General features: G+C 47.4%; 1 protein-coding gene across 1 annotated transcript; it reads left to right on the top strand.

Moving 5' to 3' along the window:
• Positions 1-4,981: 4,981 nt before the first annotated feature.
• LOC101779249 (mitochondrial import inner membrane translocase subunit TIM17-3) lies at positions 4,982-8,495 on the top strand. The gene is made up of 2 exons (XM_004973244.3): positions 4,982-5,779; positions 8,248-8,495. The coding sequence occupies exons 1-2, from the start codon at positions 5,280-5,282 to the stop codon at positions 8,321-8,323; spliced, it is 576 nt and encodes a 191-aa protein (XP_004973301.1). The 5' UTR covers positions 4,982-5,279; the 3' UTR covers positions 8,324-8,495.
• Positions 8,496-22,898: the final 14,403 nt, after the last annotated feature.

Here is a 22,898-nt window from a genome sequence, read left to right as displayed (position 1 = left end):
CTCCTCAGCAGCTCATCCACGTGCAGCAAGATTGCCCCCGGTGCCGCGGCTCGTCGTTGGCTCGTCGTGGCTCGTTGGCGGCTCGTCGGCGGCTCGTCCAAGTGCTGCAGGCGCAACACCTCCAAGGTATCCACACGTGCAGGGAGGAAGCGTCGCAAGCCGGACTGCTAGATCCGCGAGTTGCAACAGGCGAGGGCGTGGGAGGCGCGGCAGGTGTGTTTCGCCAAAAAGGTGTAAACCCTAGGGCGCCCCCACCCCTCTATTTATAGAGATTCCTAACAGGCCTCTGGGTCCGAGGTCCATTAGTACTTCTAAACCTAATCCAACTCGGATCAGATCCGAATTGGGCTTCCAGCCCCTTAAGTGTGTGACCCTATGGGTTCGGATACGTATAGACATGGCCGAGTACTCCTACTCAGCCCAATAGTCGGTAGCGGCCTCTAGCAAGACGTGCCAACTCCTATACGCACACGAAGATCATATCAGACAAACCATCACAACATAATATACATGCTATTCCCTTTGCCTCACGATATTTGGTCTAGCTTCAAGCCGACCGCTCTTTCTCGATCCTGTGATTCGGAATCCCTTTGTAGGTTAACTCTTAACCGTACGTAGCATGGCCATGCATTTTCGGATCCGATCACTCGAGGGGCCCAGAGATATCACTCTCAATCAGAGAGGGGCAAATCCCATCTTGATTGACCATGTCTCATAGCATGCTTCTTGACAAACTCGAAAGCTACCTTTATAACTACCCTGTTACGGCGTAGCGTTTGATAGCCCCTAAGTAGGTCGATCCACATCTAGAATACATGCGACAATCTCAGGTCTAAGGACAAAGCGTATATGTTGTTTAAAGAGAGAACTACTTCTCGTGTTGGGTCAGTCCTAGCACATGTCTCCACATGTGTCCACATTGTTAGTTCAACATCTCCATATCCATGACTTGTGAAACATAGTCATCAACTAATACATGTGCTAGTCTAATATTCATGTGTGTCCTCACATGAACTCCGACTAGGGACAACTTTAGAATAACCATACAAGTAAAGAGTTTCACATACAATTCACATAATTGCAAATCAATTCAAGTAGCCTTTAATGGATATTCAATGAACACAATATACAAATCATGGATACAAATGGAATATCATCATCTCTATGATTGCCTCTAGGGCATACCTCCAACACGGGGTTGGTCCCATCCCAGCTGGCCTGATCGGGCAGATAGGTGACTGCCGCAACCCTACTCTCATAAACCTAGATCTGTTCTTCCCATGGAAAGGTCTTGAAATCCGTTCCAAATCCTTATCCATGTATGTTCATCTCGCCTACAGCATCCGCGCTGAACTCGCCGAGCGGGGCAGCGCTTGCGGGGTTCGCCAGTTTGCTTCGCGCGTGCACGCGAATCGTTGGGTGTGGCGGCGTCTATTCGTCCACGGCGACGAACTCATCGTCGTTGACGACAAGGAAAATCTCTCGGCCGTTTGCCTCACGATTCACGCCTCTCCTCCGCAGCAAGCCATTCGTGCGGCACACGAAGCGACGCCGTGCGCTCGCCCAGCTCGTCGCTTCCTTCGAGTGCGGCGCGAATCGCTTCCCGCGGAGCTGCAAATGGCGGATGGGTTCGCTCGGCGGCGCGACGATGGCGAGGCGGCAAGATGGTCTGGTGCGCTGTCTTCGAGTAGTTTCGTTAATTAACAGTGTGTTTCATTTCATCATTGCATCGGCAGGTTCGTCCAGTACGTCATGACGCACGTGCCCATGGATCTGCTCTCCTGGCCCAAGAAGTTTGAGGTGTATTACGGGATGCACAAGTGCCGTGAGAGGAGCCTGGAGGTCTCTGTGAAGCCGGAGGGGGGCGTGCCCAGCTCGTCCGCGCCGGCCGTCGACGAGAGCGTGTGGCTGCTCGTCGCCGCCGCGCTCGTGTCCTCCTGCTTTTACGTGGTGAGTCAGCTCGCGTTTTATTCCACCCCGGACCACTTTGTCACGTGCTTTCACCCGTAGGCGGTGCCCGCACTCGCTCGGAGCTTCACCGTCACCACTCCGATAGGGCTCCGCCAGGCCCTCGCTCCCACCGCCGACTCCGCCGACGCCGCCGTCGCCCTCGCCGTTCCTCTCACCATCGGAGCTGCGGCCGGGGTTGGTCCCATCCCAGCTGGCCTGATGGGGCAGACAGGTGACTGCCGCAACACTGCTCTCGTAAACCTATATTTGTTCTTCCCATGGAAATGTCTTGAAATCCGTTCCAAATCCTTATGCAGGCATGTTCGTCTCGCCTACACCATCCGCGCCCAGGCACTCTCTCCACCCTCTCGGATTCGTACTCGCCATCGCGCTTGCTCTCATCCCAGTCCGCCCCCGCCCGCAAGTTTGACCCGGAGTGTACTCAGGTTGGATACCTCTAAAACTTATAGTTCTTTACATAGCCTGCACCGGAAATTTGCTACTAGAATCAAAAGTTCAGATGATAGCATCACAGTCCTCAGTGTAGGTGACTCCCAGAGTTACACAATTGACCACTACTGGAGCCAATTTTTCCAGGGAGCATCTATGTAACCAGCTATCTGTCCAGAAGAGAGTGTTGGCCCCATTTCCGACAGAGGTTACCACTGAGATGGTGAAAATAGCAATGCTGTTGGAATGGACAGGAGTTCCAGTCCAGCCCAAGGTCGATCTGTTCTTGTCTTCTCAAGCCATAGCCATCTCATCTGTAGAGCCCATCCCATAATCTCCAGGTTGTGAATTCCCAAGCCCCCAAGGTCAATTGGTCTGCTGACTTTTCCCAAGCAACCAAGCAGCAGCCTCCATCTACTTCTTTTCTCCCTTTCCACAGAAAACCTTTTGATTTTATCAATTGCCCTGATAGACCACTTTGGAACTTTGATGGCTATCAGTAAATATAAGGGAATGGCGGTAAGTACAAAACGCACTAGTGTGGCACGACCAGCCATAGTCGTGAGGGATGCCTTCCAGCCTGGTAGCCTGTCTGCCACTTTCTCAATCCATGCCATGAGGTCGCATTCCCTCAGTTTTTTTGTCGGAAATGGGCAGGCCTAGATATGTACAGGGGAAGGTTGTAGTGGGGCATTGGAGAATAGTACCGACCATATCAATGGTTTCATTCTCACACTGAACGGGCCGGGAATGACACAGCTCTTGGATAAGTTGGTTTGCAGCCCTGATTCTTCACAAAAATATGTAGACGAGGTTGGCAACCAGGTTACGCCAAGACGGACCAAATCCTAAATGTGTTAACACTTCCAGAAGAAAGGCCAATGCAACAGAATCAAAGGTCTTAGATATATCCAACTTGAGAAAGAGGCTTGAAATCTTACGACGATGTAGGACTTTTATTGTTTGCTGAACAAGAATGAAATTATCATGTATACATCAAGCATTTCAAAAGCGTTGCCTAGGCGACGCCTGGGCGTCCGGTCAGACCCAGCTCACCTTGGGGAACCGGTCCGCCTTGTTGCCTAGGCGATAAGGCGTGCATATGTTTCCAAGGTCGCCATGTCGCCTTTAAAACACTGTATATATCTTCCTCCTACGAATGCGCTTTGATTTATAGCCACCATGGAATCCAACAGGGCTGCCAACCAATTCGCCATCATTTTAGTGACCAATTCAGCAAAACTATGTACTAAACTGATTGGATGGAAATCCTTTGCCATCATTGCATCTGCTTTCTTGGGGATCAGTGTTAGGTATGCAGAGTTGAGAAGCCACAATTTCCTTGCATTGCCCTGTTGCAGTGTGATGATAGCTGCCATGAAATCAGCTTTGATAATCGACCAACACGACTTGTAGAATCTGCCCGTGAAGCCATCCGGACCTGGGGCTCTATCTGCAGGTAGAGACTTGATTGTGTCCCATACTTCTTCCTCCGAAAAAGGCACGCGTCCAGCCTCCAGAGATCAACTGGCACTATGAAAAAACTGCAAGTCCAAGGTGGAGGCTCTTGGCAAGGCAGTTCCCAAGAGACCATCATAGTAGTCGAACAGCACCTGATGCTTCTCTTCTTATGAGGTAGCAATTCGGTCATCATCAACTAGCTTTCGTATTCGGCTACTGAGCTTCAACATTTGTGGAAGCAAAGACCCTGTCAAGAACAGCCATAATTGGTTGGTCTTGGTTGTTAGTCCAATTGTAATACTAATACCTGGTGGGGTTCTTTAACTCTATCAGCCCCCAGCTGTTGACCCAATTGTTAAAAGCATCAGACTAATGGAAATTAATATTGCTATTTTTTTGTCAGCCATGTTCCTTATAATTATGTACTGAAGTATTCAGATCAATTTATTCTGGTTATCAGTTTTGACATTTTATTTTCACCAGAAGATAAAAGCTGATATTTTCACTTTCACACAGGAGCTCCAATGGTCGGAGTAGCAGGATTTTTGCAAAGCTAACGGATGTTTCTGTACTCAAACTATTGTGGAACTAGTATGGCGTAATTGAGCTAGGATATGGGTATTATCCACGAGGACGAGCTTCAGTTTTGAAACTTAAGTCGAGGAAGTTGTCTAGATACTTGGTTTGCATCCATCGGCTTATACTTGGAGCACTCAGCTGTATGTACTTGTGCACGATGAAACAGATTCGCTATCTCCATGTGATTGAGATCTGCTCGCGCTATTCGTATCTGCTGCTGAAGTGTTGATTATAGTTTGCTGCATGAGATGTTGTAATGTAATGGAAACCATATATATGGTTCAGAATGTGGCATTCAGGTTCAGACATACGAACTGCACCTGGATCCAACCAATTGTTCCTCCTGACAAGGCATCCATCATGTTGCCGATTGACATATGGGTAAAGCGCCAGTTTCCCGGTGCGTTTTCAGTTGCTGCCGCTTGTGATCCCTTATCAATCCCTCCCAGCCCTGACGCTCTCTGTTTCGACCGGCTGACCAGACTGCCGGGTGATGCATCAGGAGTCAGGAAACAGCCGCAGCCACGGCCTCATGCGTATGGCGTCAACCTCGCAACCACACTGATGTGTTACGAGGTTTGTGATGAACTGACCGTGCCACGGTGACTAGCCAATGTAGCCATCCCGACCAAGTGCGGGCGCTAGTTGGATCGGCAGCACTTGCTTTTTTCTTCATCTCAAATTTCCCCTGCTTTTTACCTCGATCCAGAGACTCGAAACGTTTGAATCCTAATTAAACCCATCTCGACCCGATTCAGTTCCTTCCACTTAAAGCGTCGCCGCCACCCCCGCCCCCGCCCCCGCCGCCTCCGCCCCCACCGATCCGGTACCCGATAAGCATGGTGAAGCTGAGGCCCTACGTTGAGATCTCGGATTACCGCTATCGCCTCATCGATTACGTGGGCGACGGCTTCGTGCTCGGCGCATCGTTTGGCTCCGCCTTCCACTTCATCAGGGGCCTCCGCAATTCGCCTGACGGTGGACGCCTCGCCGGCGGCGTCCGTGCCGTCCGCACGAACGTCCCTCGCGTCGCCGGGAGGGGCGGCGCCTGCTTAGCCTTATTCTGGGCCGTCGAGAGCGCCACGTGCCTCGCGCGACGGAGAGACGACCTCTGGAACTCCATCGCCGCCGGCGCCGCGACCGGTGGCTTATTCAATGTGCACCGGGGCGCCCCCGCCGCCACGCTCTTCGCGCTCCTCGGCGCCGCATCGTTCGTCGGACTTGCGGGCGCCTTGTGGAGCGTTGATTTGTGGAACAGCCGCCTCTTCGATCACTTCGCCGAAGTCGAGTTGAATCGCGGCTCGCCAGCGGATCCAATCGTTGGATCCATTGAGTACAGGTGAAGTGTTTGCATTCGATTTCGCTCGCAGATTCCATAACTTATTGTAGGTTTGATTCCCTTGTTGAATGTGGATTGTGCTAATTATTGTAGATTTGAGGTTTTTTTCCTGCTGAACTAAGCTTTGCCCCCTGATTTTACCTTTAAGAAGACTAGTGTTGGGGTTTCATGACATCCATACTTCAACTGTCCAACCAGTATAACTCGGGAGAATTGGAAACAATCAATGAGTCATTGGCTTTTATCTTCACATATAAGAAACCATAATATTACCGCTTCACAATATGACAATTGCAAACTGGCTTGGCAACCTGAACATGGAGACATCAACTGTATGATCATGGGAGTTACTTGATTTACTTTTTAAAGCATGTGTGAGAAAATGGAAGAGTTTGCAACTGCAAGCAGCCAAGAACGTAAGGGGTGAGCACTGTTTAAAATAAGTAAACTATGTGCCTGCATGCTCTAGTTCAGATGCTGTTTGCTTGATCTGTATTCCACTATATTTGTTCATCTACAGCCTTGCGGGCAAACCTGAGAGCATATTCAGATGTGGACATGTGGTCTTATGATTAACCATTAGCACTTCTTTCTTTATGCCGTATTATTGCTAAATTATACATGCTGCTAGATATATAAGGGGTTGAAGGAAAAATGAGCAATAACAACAAAATATCTGTATAGTTCACTCCTACACATTAATCTTTATCCGGGTATTGTTTTAAAACACACAACACATTGTTTTGGCACTTGGGGATCCTCCAAATCCTGAGGAGCATACCTAGTTGACTTTACAAGTGCATGTGCAAGCGATGGAACATTGGAACTTGACTGTATCAGGGCAGAGTATAACTGAGGGCACAACTTACCATGGGAACAAATAAAAGAAGTCTCTATGTAATGTGTGCAATGTTGATTGTTTATGCTTTATTTTACCTTCCCTCTGATATTACACTATTCCCCATACCTAATTATTGAGAAAAAAGGATCACCTTTACATGTGCAAAAAGATGATTAGTTTGAATCGGTGCCCCTAAAAACAAGACCCTTGCTACCCTTGACAATAGGGAGGATTGGCGTCCCATCACCCAATAAGGAGCAATTTTGACATGTTATCATATCTTTAGTTTGCTTGGGTTAGAGAGATAAATTAATTCATCCATTCTATCCGTCTTTTTTTCTATCTGTTTAAGCCATGCAGTTTTGATTTTTATAGATTAATTTGCGTTACAGGTAAGGTTGCTAGTCGTATGAACATGGGCCCAAACTCAGACTTGTGCTTTTTTATATGAAGCTGTATTCTGTCAACAAAATATAATTTCGGTGTATAAAACTTAGACCACTTTATCTTTGATAAGTCTTAGTGATGCGTACATTCAATTACAGGCAACAAATTAGAATTTCAATATTCTTGAAACTGAGTCATTCCTATGAGCCAAACTAATGAATTCTTTCAAAATTAAAAGAAAATATGAGAAAGTAAACTAAGTTACTGTTTGATGCCTACTAGTGGGTCTAGCACAAATTGGATTTGTGTCCTTGATCAGATAATAGCTTGTTCAAGAATTTTCTATCATTGATCATGCCCATAAAATTCCAAGTAATGCAGTCAACGTATATTTTTGATTGTGGAGTAATTTCAACATTTCTGTTATTTTTATATTATTAATCATTACCTTATTCTCTCAGTTTTATGACTAACAAAGGGCAGATCATGTATGAAACTCAATTTTTTGGATGACTAAGTTTCCATCCATTGAAGTGTAGGGGACTGGATATTGGCTGTAAATAGTGTGGTTTTATATTTATTCATTTATTGCTGCAGCTATTTTTTGGATAATGTGTTTGGCACACGTTTCATTAGTAGATTCAGCATCAGGTGCCTGTTGTGAACTGTGAAGGTGCAATTTTGACATGTTATCATGTCTTTAGTATGCTTGGATTAGATAGATAGATAAATTAATTCATCCATTCTATCCGTCATTTTTCCCTCTGTTTAAGCCATGCAGTTTTGGTTTTTATTATAGATTAATATGCATTACAGGTAAGGTTGCTAGTCATATGAACATGGTCCCAAACTCAGACTTTGTCGTGCTTTTTTTTTATATGAAACTGTATTCTGTCAACAAAATATAAGACTATATCTTTGATAAGTCTTAGTGCTGAGTACATGCAAGTACAGGCAACAAATTAGGATTTCAATATCATGTTTTGATTGCCCTGTCCAAAATCTGTGAGAGGAAGTCAAGTTCGTCAAGTTGCAGTAGGCACCACAGCTATGCTTTGATTTAGGTTTTATGTCCCAGCTGAGGTTTATTTGATAGAGGGGCATGTGCAAGAGGCACACGATGTCTGTCTGTTCGCTGCACATAAAGAAGATTGGCTTGCGCATGTACATTATGTACCCTTTGGTTCTGCTGACCTAATATTTTTTGTTAAGCTCACGATTTTCCACCCCCATTGTGTAGGTCAAAAGATCACGGGACAACAGATCTTTTCGCTATGGAGCTGAACTCTGAAATGGCTGCTAAGGATGATGCATGAAGTAGTTGTCAGTTAACACCAAAGCCTCTTCAATGCCTTCTAGTACTTGATCTGGTTCCTGCAGTTCAGTAAAATCCCATAATATATATGTATATCATGTTAATTATTGTATGGCATGATATTATGCATGAGAGCAAAGACTTGTGTTTCTATTTGGATCCATTTTGTTACATTTTGCTGTTTGCGCTAGTGGTTTATATTGTCTGAAGCATCAGCCCACCCGCATGCGAAATCTGCAGGATCCCGCTTGCCTGACTCCGTTTTCTGCCCTGGACTTGCCGGCGCTTCTGCCAGAGCCCGCTGCGTTGAGCATGCCCCAACTTGGGGCGGCCAAGTGTAGAAGATACTACTAATTTTGCTGTTGACGAGACAAATGGCATGCTTAAAAAACGAGCTTGATACATAAAGGTGATTGTGTAATTTTGCAGCCCAAGTCGTAATCATGACGACATGACATTGCGAGACACAGATCATGAAAGGCCCCATCTTTAAACAGACTGGTGCCTGACTGAAGGAGCTAGCTACTGCTGCAGTGCACCGTGACAGAACACGGATTCAGCCGGATTTTGCCTAATGCATGTAGGTGCCTTTTGTCCAATCGTCTCCTTTCTACTCCTACATGTATACTTGCATTACGTTACAACTTACAACGGACCAAGCACGTACAGCAGCAACGTTTACCCCAGGGGGATGAGGTGGTCGTCACTCCTCGACCAGCGTAGAGCATGCTATTGCTTCAGGCGGGGTCGATCAGGCCAGAACAAAAGATGGCCTGCCTGCGTGGGCTACCGTAACCTGCGACGCCTGCGATCATAGAGGCACACACGATCGCCTAACACCGGCCGCACGCGCATGCCATCATGCGTTTCATTTTCCCTTTCCGTTCCTTCTTTCCAGTTTCTGTTGTCACCTGTGGCATTCAGAAGCACTACGTGTAGTACGAGCACGTTACCCAGCTCCGGCAGACCGGCACCGCGAGCAACACGTTGGTCATGCGTATGGGTCGCTACGCGTTCTCATCAGTATGACAACACGCTCCGGATCAAATTAAACTTGGTTTGGTGCTGCGCACTCGCCCGCTCAAACTGAAAAGTTAGAGGTGCTGAGTCTAGAACTAAGTGCCTAGTGTTTCTCACTCCTCGCAACACCGTCTATAACATCTCACTTGTCACCTCCACACTAACTAGTTCCATTTGACTCACAAACCATATAATTTCTTAATTAAACTAGAGTGAATTTCACCAGCAGTCCTCAAACTTGTCCCGAGTTTTTATTCCAATTCCAGTACTCTCAAAATACACATAATGGTCCTTAAACTTGCCCTGAGCTCTCATTCCGGTCCTTAAACTTGTCCTGAGTTCTCATTCCGGTCTTGGTACTCTCAAGATGCATATAACGGTCCTTTAACGTGTCCCACGCTCTTATGCCGGTCCTTAAACTTGTTCTTTACTCTCATCCAGGTCCAAATGCTTTTCAAATGTATTCATTTAACCAGAAAAAACTTTTTGAATTTTAGGATTTCAAACCAAGTTGATCCAAAAATTATGGAAAAATCATCATGAATTGAGTGTGAAAATCAAAATCTCTAAATAACTCATAGTCAAATTATTTTTGGTACTTTTTTGCAAATTTTAGAGCAGAGGTTAAATGGTTTTCATATTATTGTTAATCTTGAAAATAATATCAATTATTAAATAATATGTTAAAATAATAACTCTAAAAATCATACCTTGCATCCAAAATTATTCGTCACCCGTTTGTTACTAATAATTTCCTCATGAATATCTTGATTTTGAGTGGATTAGAACTTGATTTGGAATCCTAAAAGATACAAACAATCCACAAAAGTTTTTTTTAACTAAATGAATATATTTTGAAAGTATAAGAACCTAAATGGCAGTGTGGGACAGAATTTTAAGGACCGCTATGTGTATTGTAAGAGTACCTTGACTCGGATGAGAACTCTAGACAAATTTAAGGACATGCCGGTGAAATTTACTCATTATTGTGTGTGGAGCAAACTTAAACTGTAAAACACTTTACAATTATAAATTTTTGAAAAGAAGAATTTGAAATTATTACATTGTGTTGTGTTTAGGTTGTTGTTGGGTACACCAATGCTTTGCTATATCACTACACCAAGTGAATGCAACACATATATAGGTTATGCTTTGAGTGTTCTTGCCCACCACAGCCTAATAAGCCCAAAGTCATGCCTTTCCTCTTTTCTACTCCCTGCGTAATTTTTTTTTGACTTTTTAGGATTTTTCAGACGATTAGCTTTGCATATAGAAAATGGAAAAAAATGTGTTTCCATTTAATCATGCATGCACGAGATCAACGCACCAAATTATGCATGCATAAGATTTAAATCCTAGAACATTATTCTTTTTGGGATAAATTTTGAATGCCAAAATATCGTTCTTTTTGGAACGGAGGGGGTATTTCTTATTGTAGTGAAACATAATAAGTTTGATGTTCCCCTCAGTCCAGTTTTATTGCTTCACAGCACCGGTACTGTACGGCCGTACTCCTCACCTCGTCATTAGTTGATGTATTTCTGCCCGCAGCCTATAATTATTAAATTCCAAAACTGTTTGAAGTCAAGATTTAGTGGACGAGCTTGACGTGTTAAATACTTCTTTAGATTTTAGTGTCAACAATATGTGACGGAACCGCCCAAATTAACCTGATTAAAATGCATTGAAGTCGCCTGACACGCGATTATGCACTTTAAGCAAGTTAACTTGGTCGACCGTCGGATTTCATCCGATTAACCACATAAACAGGATCGAGAAGCATCGTTCACGTGAAGGTGAGTAGCACAGAGGTTACAACATTCCATCACGACAACATAGTTCAACATTTTATTACATCAGAGTTTTCGAAATTCAGACCGAAATTTCAAGGTTGTAAGCAACAAGAGTAAATCAAGCGGAAGCTAAACGTCGATACATGACATCACGACGGAGCCGATCATGACATCAAAAATTCCTTCCTTCGCCGTCCGAGGAGGGATCCCACTCGACTGTCCAGCCTGGAGGAAGCGGGTAGGCCAAGTGGTACCAGCAACCAAACTATTGACATTACATGAAAAAGATTAGCCACAACAAGGCTGAGTATACTAATACTCAACAAGGCTTACCCGTCAGGTGGTAACTACTCCACCTTACTCCTAGACATGCAAGGCTTTCTGGCTCTGGGGTTTTCTTTGCCAAAAGCGTCTAAAGTCAGTCCTTACTTTCAACATTTTAGCTCATGTTCTACGTTCTTTATCCAGTCTAGATTAGCAACTTATACTAAACAAGCATGATTTCCAAGCAATGAAAGAACAAGCGTCAAGATTAATATCATCATCGTGTTCCATCTTTACTCAGTGCAGAATAGCGATCAAGTAGTCCCAAACTGTGAGAGGCAGACGAATCGATTCGAATTTATTAACCATGCATGGCAAACCTAATCTCACGACATCCACGCACCACGAAGTGTCGCTTCATTTGTCAGCCGTCCCCATCGATCCCTTAGGCACGTGTCAGGGCCAACTGCCTTTGGCGTGCAATGCTCCACAGTCCCGGCCTATTGCTGCACTGTGACCGCACTTGCACCCGCATGATGCACCATGGGAACGACGTTCCAAGGACAGCCGGAGGTATGCCACGCCCTAGTTCAATCAGATACTAGGCTTCCCCATCCCATACTAGGTATGAGATTAGTACTTTCAAACACTTGATCACAAACACCGACACATTTCGACCTTAGTCCATTTTCATTTAGACAGACGGGGAAAACCACCAAGTATGAAACATAAGCCTGACCCCGTCCGTCGTCCTTATAGTTGCGACATAACTGAAATATTCAACTCCTCGCGTGACAGGAAATCACTCGACTTTTACTGGGACCTATTAAGCATTGCCACTACTCGACCTTAGCAACTAGTACTCAAATTAAGGTACTAAGTTCATGCATCTACGGTTCCAATCAACTCCTACCAACGTAAATGCACAATCATAAGCATCAATAAGTGGCATAAAGTAAAACAGGGAATTCATGCACCGGGGCTTGCGTTTAGGAAAAGTTAGTGGGTCCTCGGGGTCTTGCTTCGGTTCGGGCTCGTCTTCGAAGGGGTGAAGCTCCTCAGCGGGGTCTTCTTCCGGTGCTGGGTGGAGCTCGTAAGTTCCGTCGGCGAGATTTAACTCTACACGGAAATGCAATGCAGGGGTTAAACATTTTAGATGGTTATTTCAACACACTCGCATGTTTTAACTCAGACACTTGTAGCAAAGCTACAGGAAAGGTGGGGGAGTCAAACTTCAGTTGATGGAGAACGGGATAAAAGGGTCGGATTAGGAGAAACTTATGGTCTGACCCTTAGATTTAAGGAAAAACCAGACCGAGGTCCTCAGACTCAACACAGAGAAATCCCCGAAAATATTTCACCGGTACCCTCGGGTCAAAGAAAAAGATACAGCCGAGCCCTCGGGCGAGGCGGATAAGGGTCGGCGAAACTGACAGGGTCGGGCGAGACGAAAGGAAAAAGGGATTGGGCAAACCGAACAGAGAGGGGTCGGGCGAACGGAACAGAGAGGGGTCGGGCGAACCGAACAGATGGGGGTCGGGCGAACCGAACACAGAGGGGTCGGGCGAACCGAACAGAGAGGAGTCAGGCGAACCGAACAGAGAGGGGTTAGCGGCTTACCTCCAGGTCTACCGGTGAAGCCTTGGGGTCGAAAAGGAGTAGACTTGGATGGAAGGTTGTACACACTAAGGCTTGGGCAGCGGCGAGGCTTCGACGGTGCTCCGGTGGTGGCGGTGCTTCTTGTGGACAACAAGCAAGCTCTAGCACAGTGCGTAGGAACAGGCGGCTGGTGGGTTGGGAGAAGCGGCTTGAGCGGAGAGGAAAACTTCCTCAAGAGTGTGGCGGCGAAGTCGCCGGAGTGCAGGGTGGCGCAGAGGGGTGAGCTCCACGGAAGCTCAGCGGCGGCGCAGAGGAGAAAGCGGCGGCGCAGGTGCGGGCGGTGGCAAGGGGTGGCGTTGCTGGTGAGGGGGTCCCTTTTATAGAGCTGTGGTGGGGCGGAGGGTTGAGGCGGGGCTCCGGTGGGGAAAGGATAAGGCCGGGAGCGACGAGTGCACGGGCAAGACGGTCATTGGCCAGCGGCGCCATTGGGTAGAGGAGGCGGAGCTCCGGGTGGTCTTCGGTGGCGATTGGCCTTGGGCGGCGCGCGTTTGGGGCTTCCGGTCTGTCGGACGGGCGAGGCGGAGGGCTACCGTGGGGGTTGGGCGAGCAGGTGGAGGCGCGGGACGCCGTGGGCGTTGCAGCTTTCCCGGCGGACGGGCGGAACGGGGTTGGCGGAGCAGAGCCGTGGCAGGCGGAAGGCGGCACGCGTGCGGCCGGCAGTTGGGTAGCCCAGCAGTCACCCCGTCCTGTTGCAGGTACGGGTTGGGCGCCGTGGCCTTCGTCCTGTCGCTGTCGCGCTGGTGATAGGGCGCCGGCGAGCTGCCGGTGGCCGGCGGCCACGCGACGCGCGGCGCGCAAGCGAACATGCTCTGGTGCGCGGGCGTCGAGGCTCCCTTCAGGCAGCAAGCTCGACCAGCTTTGGGGAGATCTTTCTTCGGATTTTTCAACACAACTTCCAAAACTCTTTTAAACAAACTTGCTGAACTCTGGACATTCTTTGAACTTTGTTTAAGGTGTCGGTTTAGATTGTGAAAGGATTCAAAGATATTTCATGCCAAAGTTAGCCAAAAATCTGGAATTTCAGACAGGATTTTAAGGCATCAGGGGTGAGTTGACTGTTTTACCTCACTTTGACCGGGGTTTTGAACAGGTTCGGGCCCGATTTGGATCTGGGTCAGTGTAACAAGGTTGGAACACACTCGAGGTACTACAACTTTCATTCAGGCCCTCACTTGAGTTTAGATAGGAATTTGTGAGATAAAAGCTTGCAAAGATGAAGGAAAACTCGAATTCCAGGACTTAAGAGATTTTTAGGGTCCTTTAGTAAACCGGTTTTGATTGCTGTTTTTGACTTCCTTCCACTCCGAATTGGTCAAAGTGTCTTTAACAAAAGTTGTTTGAATTAAAAAGTTTTACAACTCTTATTTTGGCAGAAACTTATGTTTGTATATAAAATTTCAAGCTTTATTTCAAACTCCAAAAAGAGCTTCTTAGGGTTATAAAGGTCATTTCACTTCTTTAATTAGGGATGATCACTGGTTTATAGTTAAAAGCACTTAATTTAGGTAGAGTTGTTACAGCCTACCCCCCTTAAGGGAATCTTGCCCCGAGATTCAAGTGCAGAAGGAACTAGTGTGGCTGGTGCAACGTACCTCCCTGATCGAAAAGAAAACCACGAAAGTTAGCGTTGAGATACTCTTCCGTCTCCCATGTCGCTTCGTCTTCCGTATGGTTACTCCACTGGATTTTGTACATTTTTACCATCTGCCGATGAGTATGTCTTTCCTTCCAGTCGAGGATCTTAACAGGATACTCCTTATATGATAAATCGGGTTCGATCTCTAATTCTTCCGGGGCAATGATTTTAGTTGGAATCCTGATGCACTACTTGAGTTGCGAGACATGGAAAACATCGTGTATCGCTGCAATCTTCTCTGGAAGTTTAACTCGGTACGCTACGGGTCAACACACCTCTACGATCTCATAGGGACCAATATAGCGCGGAGCCAACTTTCCCTTTACTCCAAAACGTTGTACGCCTTTGGTCAGCGAAACCCGTAGGTATACAAAATCCCCAACCTTAAATTGGAGAGGTCTTCTTCTTCGATCGGAATAGCTCTTCTGTCGAGATTCGGCGGCCTTGAGATTTTCGCGGATAACTCTCACTTTTTCTTCAGCCTCCATGACCAGGTCAGGTCCATACACCGTTCGCTGTCCGGGTTGCGACCAGTTTAGTAGGGTTCGGCATCTACGTCCATACAAGGCCTCGAAAGGTGCCATTTTCAGGCTAGCTTGGTAACTATTGTTGTAGGAGAATTCCGCTAATGGCAAACACTTGTCCCAATTCTTGTCATAGTGAATAGCACAGGCGCGTAACATATCTTCCAAAATCTGATTAACCCTTTCAGTTTGCCCATCGGTCTGAGGATGATATGTGGAACTACGGATCAATTTAGTGCCAAGTGAAAACTGCAATTGCTCCCAAAAGCGTGCTACAAACTGACTACCTCGATCAGAGATGATCGTTTTAGGTACACCATGCAAGGAAACAATCCGATCAAGGTATAGTTCTGCATATTTCTGTATGGCGTGGGTGGTGTGTACTGGAAGGAAATGTGCTGTTTTGGTTAGTCGATGTACTATAACCCATATGGAGTCAAGCTTGCGGGAGGTATTGGGTAGTCCGACTATAAAGTCCATGCTTACGTCTTCCCATTTCTACGAGGGAATAGGCAGCGGCTGCAAGGGGCCAGCTACCCTCAAGTGGCTTGCCTTGACTCGCTGACAGGTATCACACTTTGAAACATATCGTGTAATGTCGGGTTTCATCCCACTCCACTAGAAATTTTGTCGGAGGTCGTGATACATCTTGGTACTACCGGGGTGAATCGAGAACTTGGAAAGGTGTGCTTCGTCTAGAATTTGTTTCTTAAGATCGGGGTCATTTGGAACTACAAGTCGAGACTCATAATGTACCACTCCTTTCCAATCCTGTCGGAAACGTTTATATCCCTCATCCTCCTGTACCAGCTCGAGCGACTGGTCCACCATGCCACTCTGCATGGTAGACAAGGCAACCTGGTTGGCCACTGCCATCCCGATCACCATAGCCATCGCTCGGCTCTACAGCTCAACCATCCTATAGAACACGTTCAGGCAACGAGCTGAAACAAAAATCGTGCGCTATGGATCCATAAGCCCGAGCAAGTCCATATGCTCCATACGATCCAACCAGTCCGGGTCCCTCATATCCTGGGCAGGGAACAACCCAATCGGGTCTAGCACGATCTCAAGAGGGTGTGCCCGGCAGAACTGTGTCAAGGTCTGCAAGGCTGCAAACTCCCAAGTGTCATGGAGCATGTGTCCCTCGGCCACCACCTCCAACAGCGGCCACTGTGGCTGATCCGGAGGTAGGGGTACCCGCACGTGCACGCGGCTCCACGGAATCCCGTGGTCCTGGTACGCACGTCCCGCATAGACCGGCGACGACTGGTACCCGAAAGAGCGCAGAGTGTCCCTCAACACGGCTGGGAAACCTTCATAGTGAAGGCACCGTGAGTAGGTGGTGCCATCTGTACTGACTGCAACATGCACGGGCTGCGCCATCTGTAACCAAGGGTCAAGTGAGAAACAGAGTTAACACTTGGAAATCAAATAGATCTCTGGCAGTTAGAGAAAAGCTCATAACTCAGCAAGTATTCCTCCAAAATTTCTCAAATTTTACCAGCATGTTCTTTAGATAGTGTTTAACAAGTTTGGTATTCCAGGGTAGGGCTAGAACAGAACCTAACAAGGTGATAATCTCAGATTCCCATTAAGTGTACATGCTGGAATTTTTCGGACCGAGTCAAGATAAACTGAACATATCTTCCAAACCAGAGACCTAACAAGGCTGAAAGTCCACCAGTAAGTCCTTTACTAAGTTCTGAAAAACTTTGCTTAAAGGGCTCCTCACAGAAAAGGTCCTTAAGGTGGTCGAAACAGCAGAAACTCCGCTGGTGTGCACTTAGGGCTAACAGCCAACAGGGGGTCACAAAACTGATCACAACTCTCAACCCAAATGGTAGTACCTTGTGAAAAATTTTCAGCAGTTTACTTGGGAGATTTTAACACAACTTTCTTATATAAAGTTTCTGGAGTTATCATGCGGATCCACCCGAAAGATTCATTTTACCGAGCATGGCGGAAAAAGGACAGCTAGACAATCCTTAACGCGGTGCATTTCTCTCTTTTTTTTACGATGCACTCGAGTTTAGTTTTTATTTCCTTAGGTTGTGATTTTTATTTATTAATGCATGCACATCCTAGTCATCCTCTCAACCAAAAATAATTGCCAAAAACCTTTGGACTTACTTGGTTAGTGCCGGTGGCAAGGCAACAATACGGCTCTCACTATAATAACTAGTCGAGTTACTAGGCGTCGTTTCGAACGCAACGTTGTTAGTGTACCTGCAGAAAAACACATCACAGCTTGAACCTTCCATGCCAGCACTCACGAAAGCGTCCACAATCATTACCGTTCACTATAGAAATGGCACCCATGCGTTTAACGCTACATGGACAGCGCAACAACCGTGGAAATAGGTTCCTTTGAATAGAATCCTATAACCCTTCGCACTCTCGTGATGCGGAATCATGCACACGTGTAATAAACGTGGGCGAACAACCGTGACGATAGGCTCGTTGGAATCGAACCATACCATCCTTCGCATGCATTAACATACGGAACCTGCGCATGTATAATAGACGTGGGCGAAACAACCGTGATGATAGGCTCGTTGGAATCGAATTCCCATCACCCTTCGCATACTCGCGATGCGGATTTCAGCACACGTATGATAGACGTGGCAACAAGTGCTGGAAGTTAGAAGAGAACCAATAACTATTAGCCACCTTAAAAACAACCCCAAAATCCCCTAGGGTTCCTCGAACTAAACTCATCCTTAACGAACTTACGAATTTCTCGACTCATTTTTGCAAATTTTAGCTAGAAAAAGAGTGTTAAGGTTTGTTGTTCTCCGTACCATGCTTCGAGCTCTGATGCCAGCTGTGGCAGAACCGCCCAAATTAACCTGACTAAAATGCATTGAAGTCGCCTGACACGCGACTATGCACTTTAAGCAAGTCAACTTGGTCGACCGTCGGATTTCATCAAATTAACCACATAAACAGGATCAAGAAGCATCGCTCACGCGAAGGTGAGTAGCACAGAGGTTACAACATTCCATCACGACAACATAGTTCAACATTTTATTACATCAGAGTTTTCGAAATTCAGACCGAAATTTCAAGGTTGTAAGCAACAAGAGTAAATCAAGCGGAAGCTAAACGTCGATACATGACATCACGACGGAGCCGATCATGACATCAAAAATTCCTTCCTTCACCGTCCGAGGAGGGATCCCACTCGACTGTCCAGCCTGGAGGAAGCGGGTAGGCCAAGTGGTACCAGCAACTAAACTATTGACATTACCTGAAAAAGATTAGCCACAACAAGGCTGAGTATACTAATACTCAACAAGGCTTACCCGTCAGGTGGTAACTACTCCACCTTACTCCTAGACATGCAAGGCTTTCTGGCTCTGGGGTTTTCTTTGCCAAAAGCGTCTAAAGTCAGTCCTTACTTTCAACATTTTAGCTCATGTTCTACGTTCTTTATCCAGTCCAGATTAGCAACTTATACTAAACAAGCATGATTTCCAAGCAATTAAAGAACAAGCATCAAGATTAATATCATCATCATGTTCCATCTTTACTCAGTGCAGAATAGCGATCAAGTAGTCCCAAACTGTGAGAGGCAGACGAATCGATTCGAATTTATTAACCATGCATGGCAAACCTAATCTCACGACATCCACGCACCACGAAGGGTCGCTTCATTTGTCAGCGGTCCCCATCGATCCCTTAGGCACGTGTCAGGGCCAACTGCCTTTGGCGTGTAATGCTCCACAGTCCCGGCCTATTGCTGCACTGTGACCGCACTTGCACCCACATGATGCACCATGGGAATGATGTTCCAAGGACAGCCGGAGGGTATGCCACGCCCCAGTTCAATCAGGTACTAGACTTCCCCATCCCATACTAGGTATGAGATTAGTACTTTCAAACACTTGATCACAAACACCGACACGTTTCGACCTTAGTCCATTTTCATTTAGACACACGGGGAAAACCACCAAGTATCGAACATAAGCCTGACCCCGTCCGTCGTCCTTATAGTTGCGACATAACTGAAACATTCAACTCCTATAACTCGCGAGTGACAGAAAATCACTCGACTTTTACCGGGACCTATTAAGCATTGCCACTACTCGACCTTAGCAACTAGTACTCAAATTAAGGTACTAAGTTCATGCATCTACGGTTCCAATCAACTCCTACCAACGTAAATGCACAATCATAAGCATCAATAAGTGGCATAAAGTAAAACAGGGAATTCATGCACCGGGGCTTGCGTTTAGGAAAAGTTAGTGGGTCCTCGGGGTCTTGCTTCGGTTCGGGCTCGTCTTCGAAGGGGTGAAGCTCCTCAGCAGGGTCTTCTTCCGGTGCTGGGTGGAGCTCGTAAGTTCCGTCGGCGAGATTTAACTCTACACGGAAATGCAATGCAGGGGTTAAACATTTTAGATGGTTATTTCAACACACTCGCATGTTTTAACTCAGACACTTGTAGCAAAGCTACAGGAAAGGTGGGGGAGTCAAACTTCAGTTGATGGAGAACGGGATAAAAGGGTCGGATTAGGAGAAACTTATGGTCTGACCCTTAGATTTAAGGAAAAACCAGACCGAGGTCCTCAGACTCAACACAGAAAAATCCTCGAAAATATTTCACCAATACCCTCAGGTCAAAGAAAAAGATACAGCCGAGCCCTCGGGCGAGGCGGATAAGGGTCGGCGAAACTGACAGGGTCGGGCGAGACGAAAGGAAAAAGGGGTCGGGCGAACTGAATAGAAAGGGGTCGGGTGAACCGAACAGAGAGGGGTCGGGCGAACCAAACAGAGAGGGGTCGGGCGAACCGAACAGAGCGGGGTCGGGCGAACCGAACAGAAGGGGGTCGGGCGAACCGAACAGAGAGGGGTCGGGCGAACGGAACAGAGAGGGGTCGGGCGAACCGAACAGAAAGGGGTCGGGCAAACCGAACAGAGAGGGGTCGGGCGAACCGAACCGAACAAGCAAGCTCTAGCACCGTGCGTAGGAACAGGCGGCTGGTGGGTTGGGAGAAGCGGCTTGAGCGGAGAGGGAAACTTCCTCAAGAGTGTGGCGGCGAAGTCGCCGGAGTGCAGGGTGGCGCAGAGGGGTGAGCTCCACGGAAGCTCAGCGGCGGTGCAAAGGAGAAAGCGGCAGCGCAGGTGCAGGCGGTGGCAAGGGGTGGCGTTGCTGGTGAGGGGGTCCCTTTTATAGAGCCGTGGTGGGGCGGAGGGTCGAGGCGGGGCTCCGGTGGGGAAAGGATAAGGCCGGGAGCGGCGAGTGTGCGGGCAAGGCGGTCATTGGCCAGCGGCGCCATTGGGCAGAGGAGGCGGAGCTTCGGGTGGTCTTCGGCGGCAATTGGCCTTGGGCGGCGCGCGTCTGGGGCTTCCGGTCAGTCGGGCGGGCGAGGTGGAGGGCTACCGTGGGGATTGGGCGAGAAGGCGGAGGCGCGAGACGCTGTGGGCGTTGCAGCTTTCCCGACGGATGGGCGGAACGGGGTTGGCGGAGCAGAGCCGTGGCAGGCGGAAGGCGGCACGCGCGCGGTCGGCGGTTGGCTAGCCCGGCGTTCGCCCCATCCTGTCGCGGGCGCGGGTTGGGCGCCGTGGCCTTCGTCCTGTCGCTGTCGCGCTGGTGATAGGGCGCCGGCGAGCTGCCGGTGGCCGGCAGCCACGTGGCGCGCGAGCGAACATGCTCTGGCGTGCGGGCATCGAGGCTCCCTTCGGGCAGCAAGCCCGACCAGCTTTGGGAAGATCTTTCTTCGGATTTTTCAACACAACTTCCAAAACTCTTTTAAACAAACTTGCTCAACTCTGGACATTCTTTGAACTTTGTTTAAGGTGTCGGTTTAGATTGTGAAAGGATTCAAAGATATTTCATGCCAAAGTTAGCCAAAAATCTGGAATTTCAGACAGGATTTTAAGGCATCAGGGGTGAGTTGACTGTTTTACCTCACTTTGACCGGGGTTTTGAACAGGTTCGGGCCCGATTTGGATCTGGGTCAGTGTAACAAGGTTGGAACACACTCGAGGTACTACAATTTTCATTCAGGCCCTCACTTGAGTTTAGATAGGAATTTGTGAGATAAAAGCTTGCAAAGATGAAGGAAAACTCGAATTCCAGGACTTAAGAGATTTTTAGGGTCCTTTAGTAAACCGGTTTTGATTGCTGTTTTTGACTTCCTTCCACTCCGAATTAGTCAAAGTGTCTTTAACAAAAGTTGTTTGAATTAAAAAGTTTTACAACTCTTATTTGGGTAGAAACTTATGTTTGTATATAAAGTTTGAAGCTTTATTTCAAACTCCAAAAAGAGCTTCTTAGGGTTATAAAGGTCATTTCACTTCTTTAATTAGGGATTTATCACTGGTTTATAGTTAAAAGCACTTAATTTAGGTAGAGTTGTTACACAATGCTGATATCTTGATGCCTCAAATGATATGTCTTACAAGCATAGTATTACACAAAAATAGATATTCTGATCATGTACACAATTATGATGCGTAATTAAATATATCTCATTCTTTCCACTAAGATAATTAATTGATAGAAATAATACATAACAAAACATTTCTCATTCTCTTTCTACGTACAAATTTCATAAAACACAAACTTAAAACTCAAATGTTGCTAAATTTAAAGTATAGACAGAAATGACATGATACACTATGATAAGCATCTACTTAGTGCGACAAAGAAGGCCTTTAAGCATCCTTGGGTGAGAGAGACAAGGTTTAGCTCACCAAGCCTCATCCTGGGGAGCAGCAGACGAGGGAGGAGTTGGAGCTATCAACTCCCCTTATTCTGGGGGTGCTGCCGCGACAAACCGCGCGGGCCATGTCGCGTCCTTTTCGTGGCTGTCCGATCGCGGCCAATCTGGCGACCTTGGGGCTGCCACTGCGGCATGCAGCTTCATGGGGAGCCCCTCAGGTACGCGGCGTATCGGTAAACGTGCCTATTTTTCTTGCGGCGTGCCCCTGTGCTCCAGAATATTCCTCCACCAAGAAGAGAAAATTCGAAGATCGTGCTGGTTTTGTGGAAAGGTGCCCGCCTGGCATTTTGCGGGGAGCCCCCGCTGCTGCCTGCCCCCGCCATGTTCCCGCGGCCCGAGGTGCTCCGTCCCGAGGTGCCGGGCTACGTGTCTGCTTCGTGCCCTTGGAGGGTGCGCTGGACTGCTTTGCGGCCTATTAATGGGGGGTCTTCCCGAAGCCCCCTGGGCCTGGCCACGTCGCCTCGAATTTGCGGCCGTCCGAGGCTGCCACCGGAGTACACCGTTTTGCGAGGAGCCCCTCGCGTTCTCACCTTATCGGTTTTCCGGGTCTGGGGGGTTGCTCCGCCCCGAGGCGCTGGGCTACGTGCCTTTCTCCCACTGGTTGGAGGATAAGGACGCGCTTGATTGCTCTATGTTTGTTTATGTTAGGTACATAAAATTTGTTGCAAGCGATAGCGGTGGTGTATACATGTGCGTCGGCGCAACGTTGACGTGTCCTTTGTTCCGCCGACGTGTTCTTTGTTGCGCACATGTGGCCATTGATGTGTTGGTATGTAGTGCTTTTTTAGTTTTGGGTTTTGTCCATATATAGGCTCTTCGCTTTAATGTACTGGTGTTTGGGGTGAGTTTCCCCTACTTCGAATCACCCTCTGCGATCATGGTGTGGTTTGGGCTACGTGATGTTTCGCTGGCAAGCAAGAACTGGTGTGTGCATGCTCGTATCACTCGC

The sequence above is a fragment of the Setaria italica genome, chromosome VI (genome assembly GCF_000263155.2).
Source record: "Setaria italica strain Yugu1 chromosome VI, Setaria_italica_v2.0, whole genome shotgun sequence".
In the NCBI taxonomy this organism is placed as follows: Eukaryota; Viridiplantae; Streptophyta; class Magnoliopsida; order Poales; family Poaceae; genus Setaria; species Setaria italica.
Note: the sequence above shows the minus strand (reverse complement) of the source record. Positions and strands in the feature narration are given on the sequence as shown.

What these genes read in the sequence shown, in the direction of transcription:
- LOC101779249 (XM_004973244.3), top strand. Translation starts at nt 5,280, where the DNA reads ATGGTGAAGCTGAGGCCCTACGTTGAGATCTCGGATTACCGCTATCGC. An exon ending in GTTGGATCCATTGAGTACAG is followed by an intron (nt 5,780 to 8,247) that starts GTGAAGTGTTTG and finishes CCCATTGTGTAG; the next exon opens with GTCAAAAGATCACGGGACAA.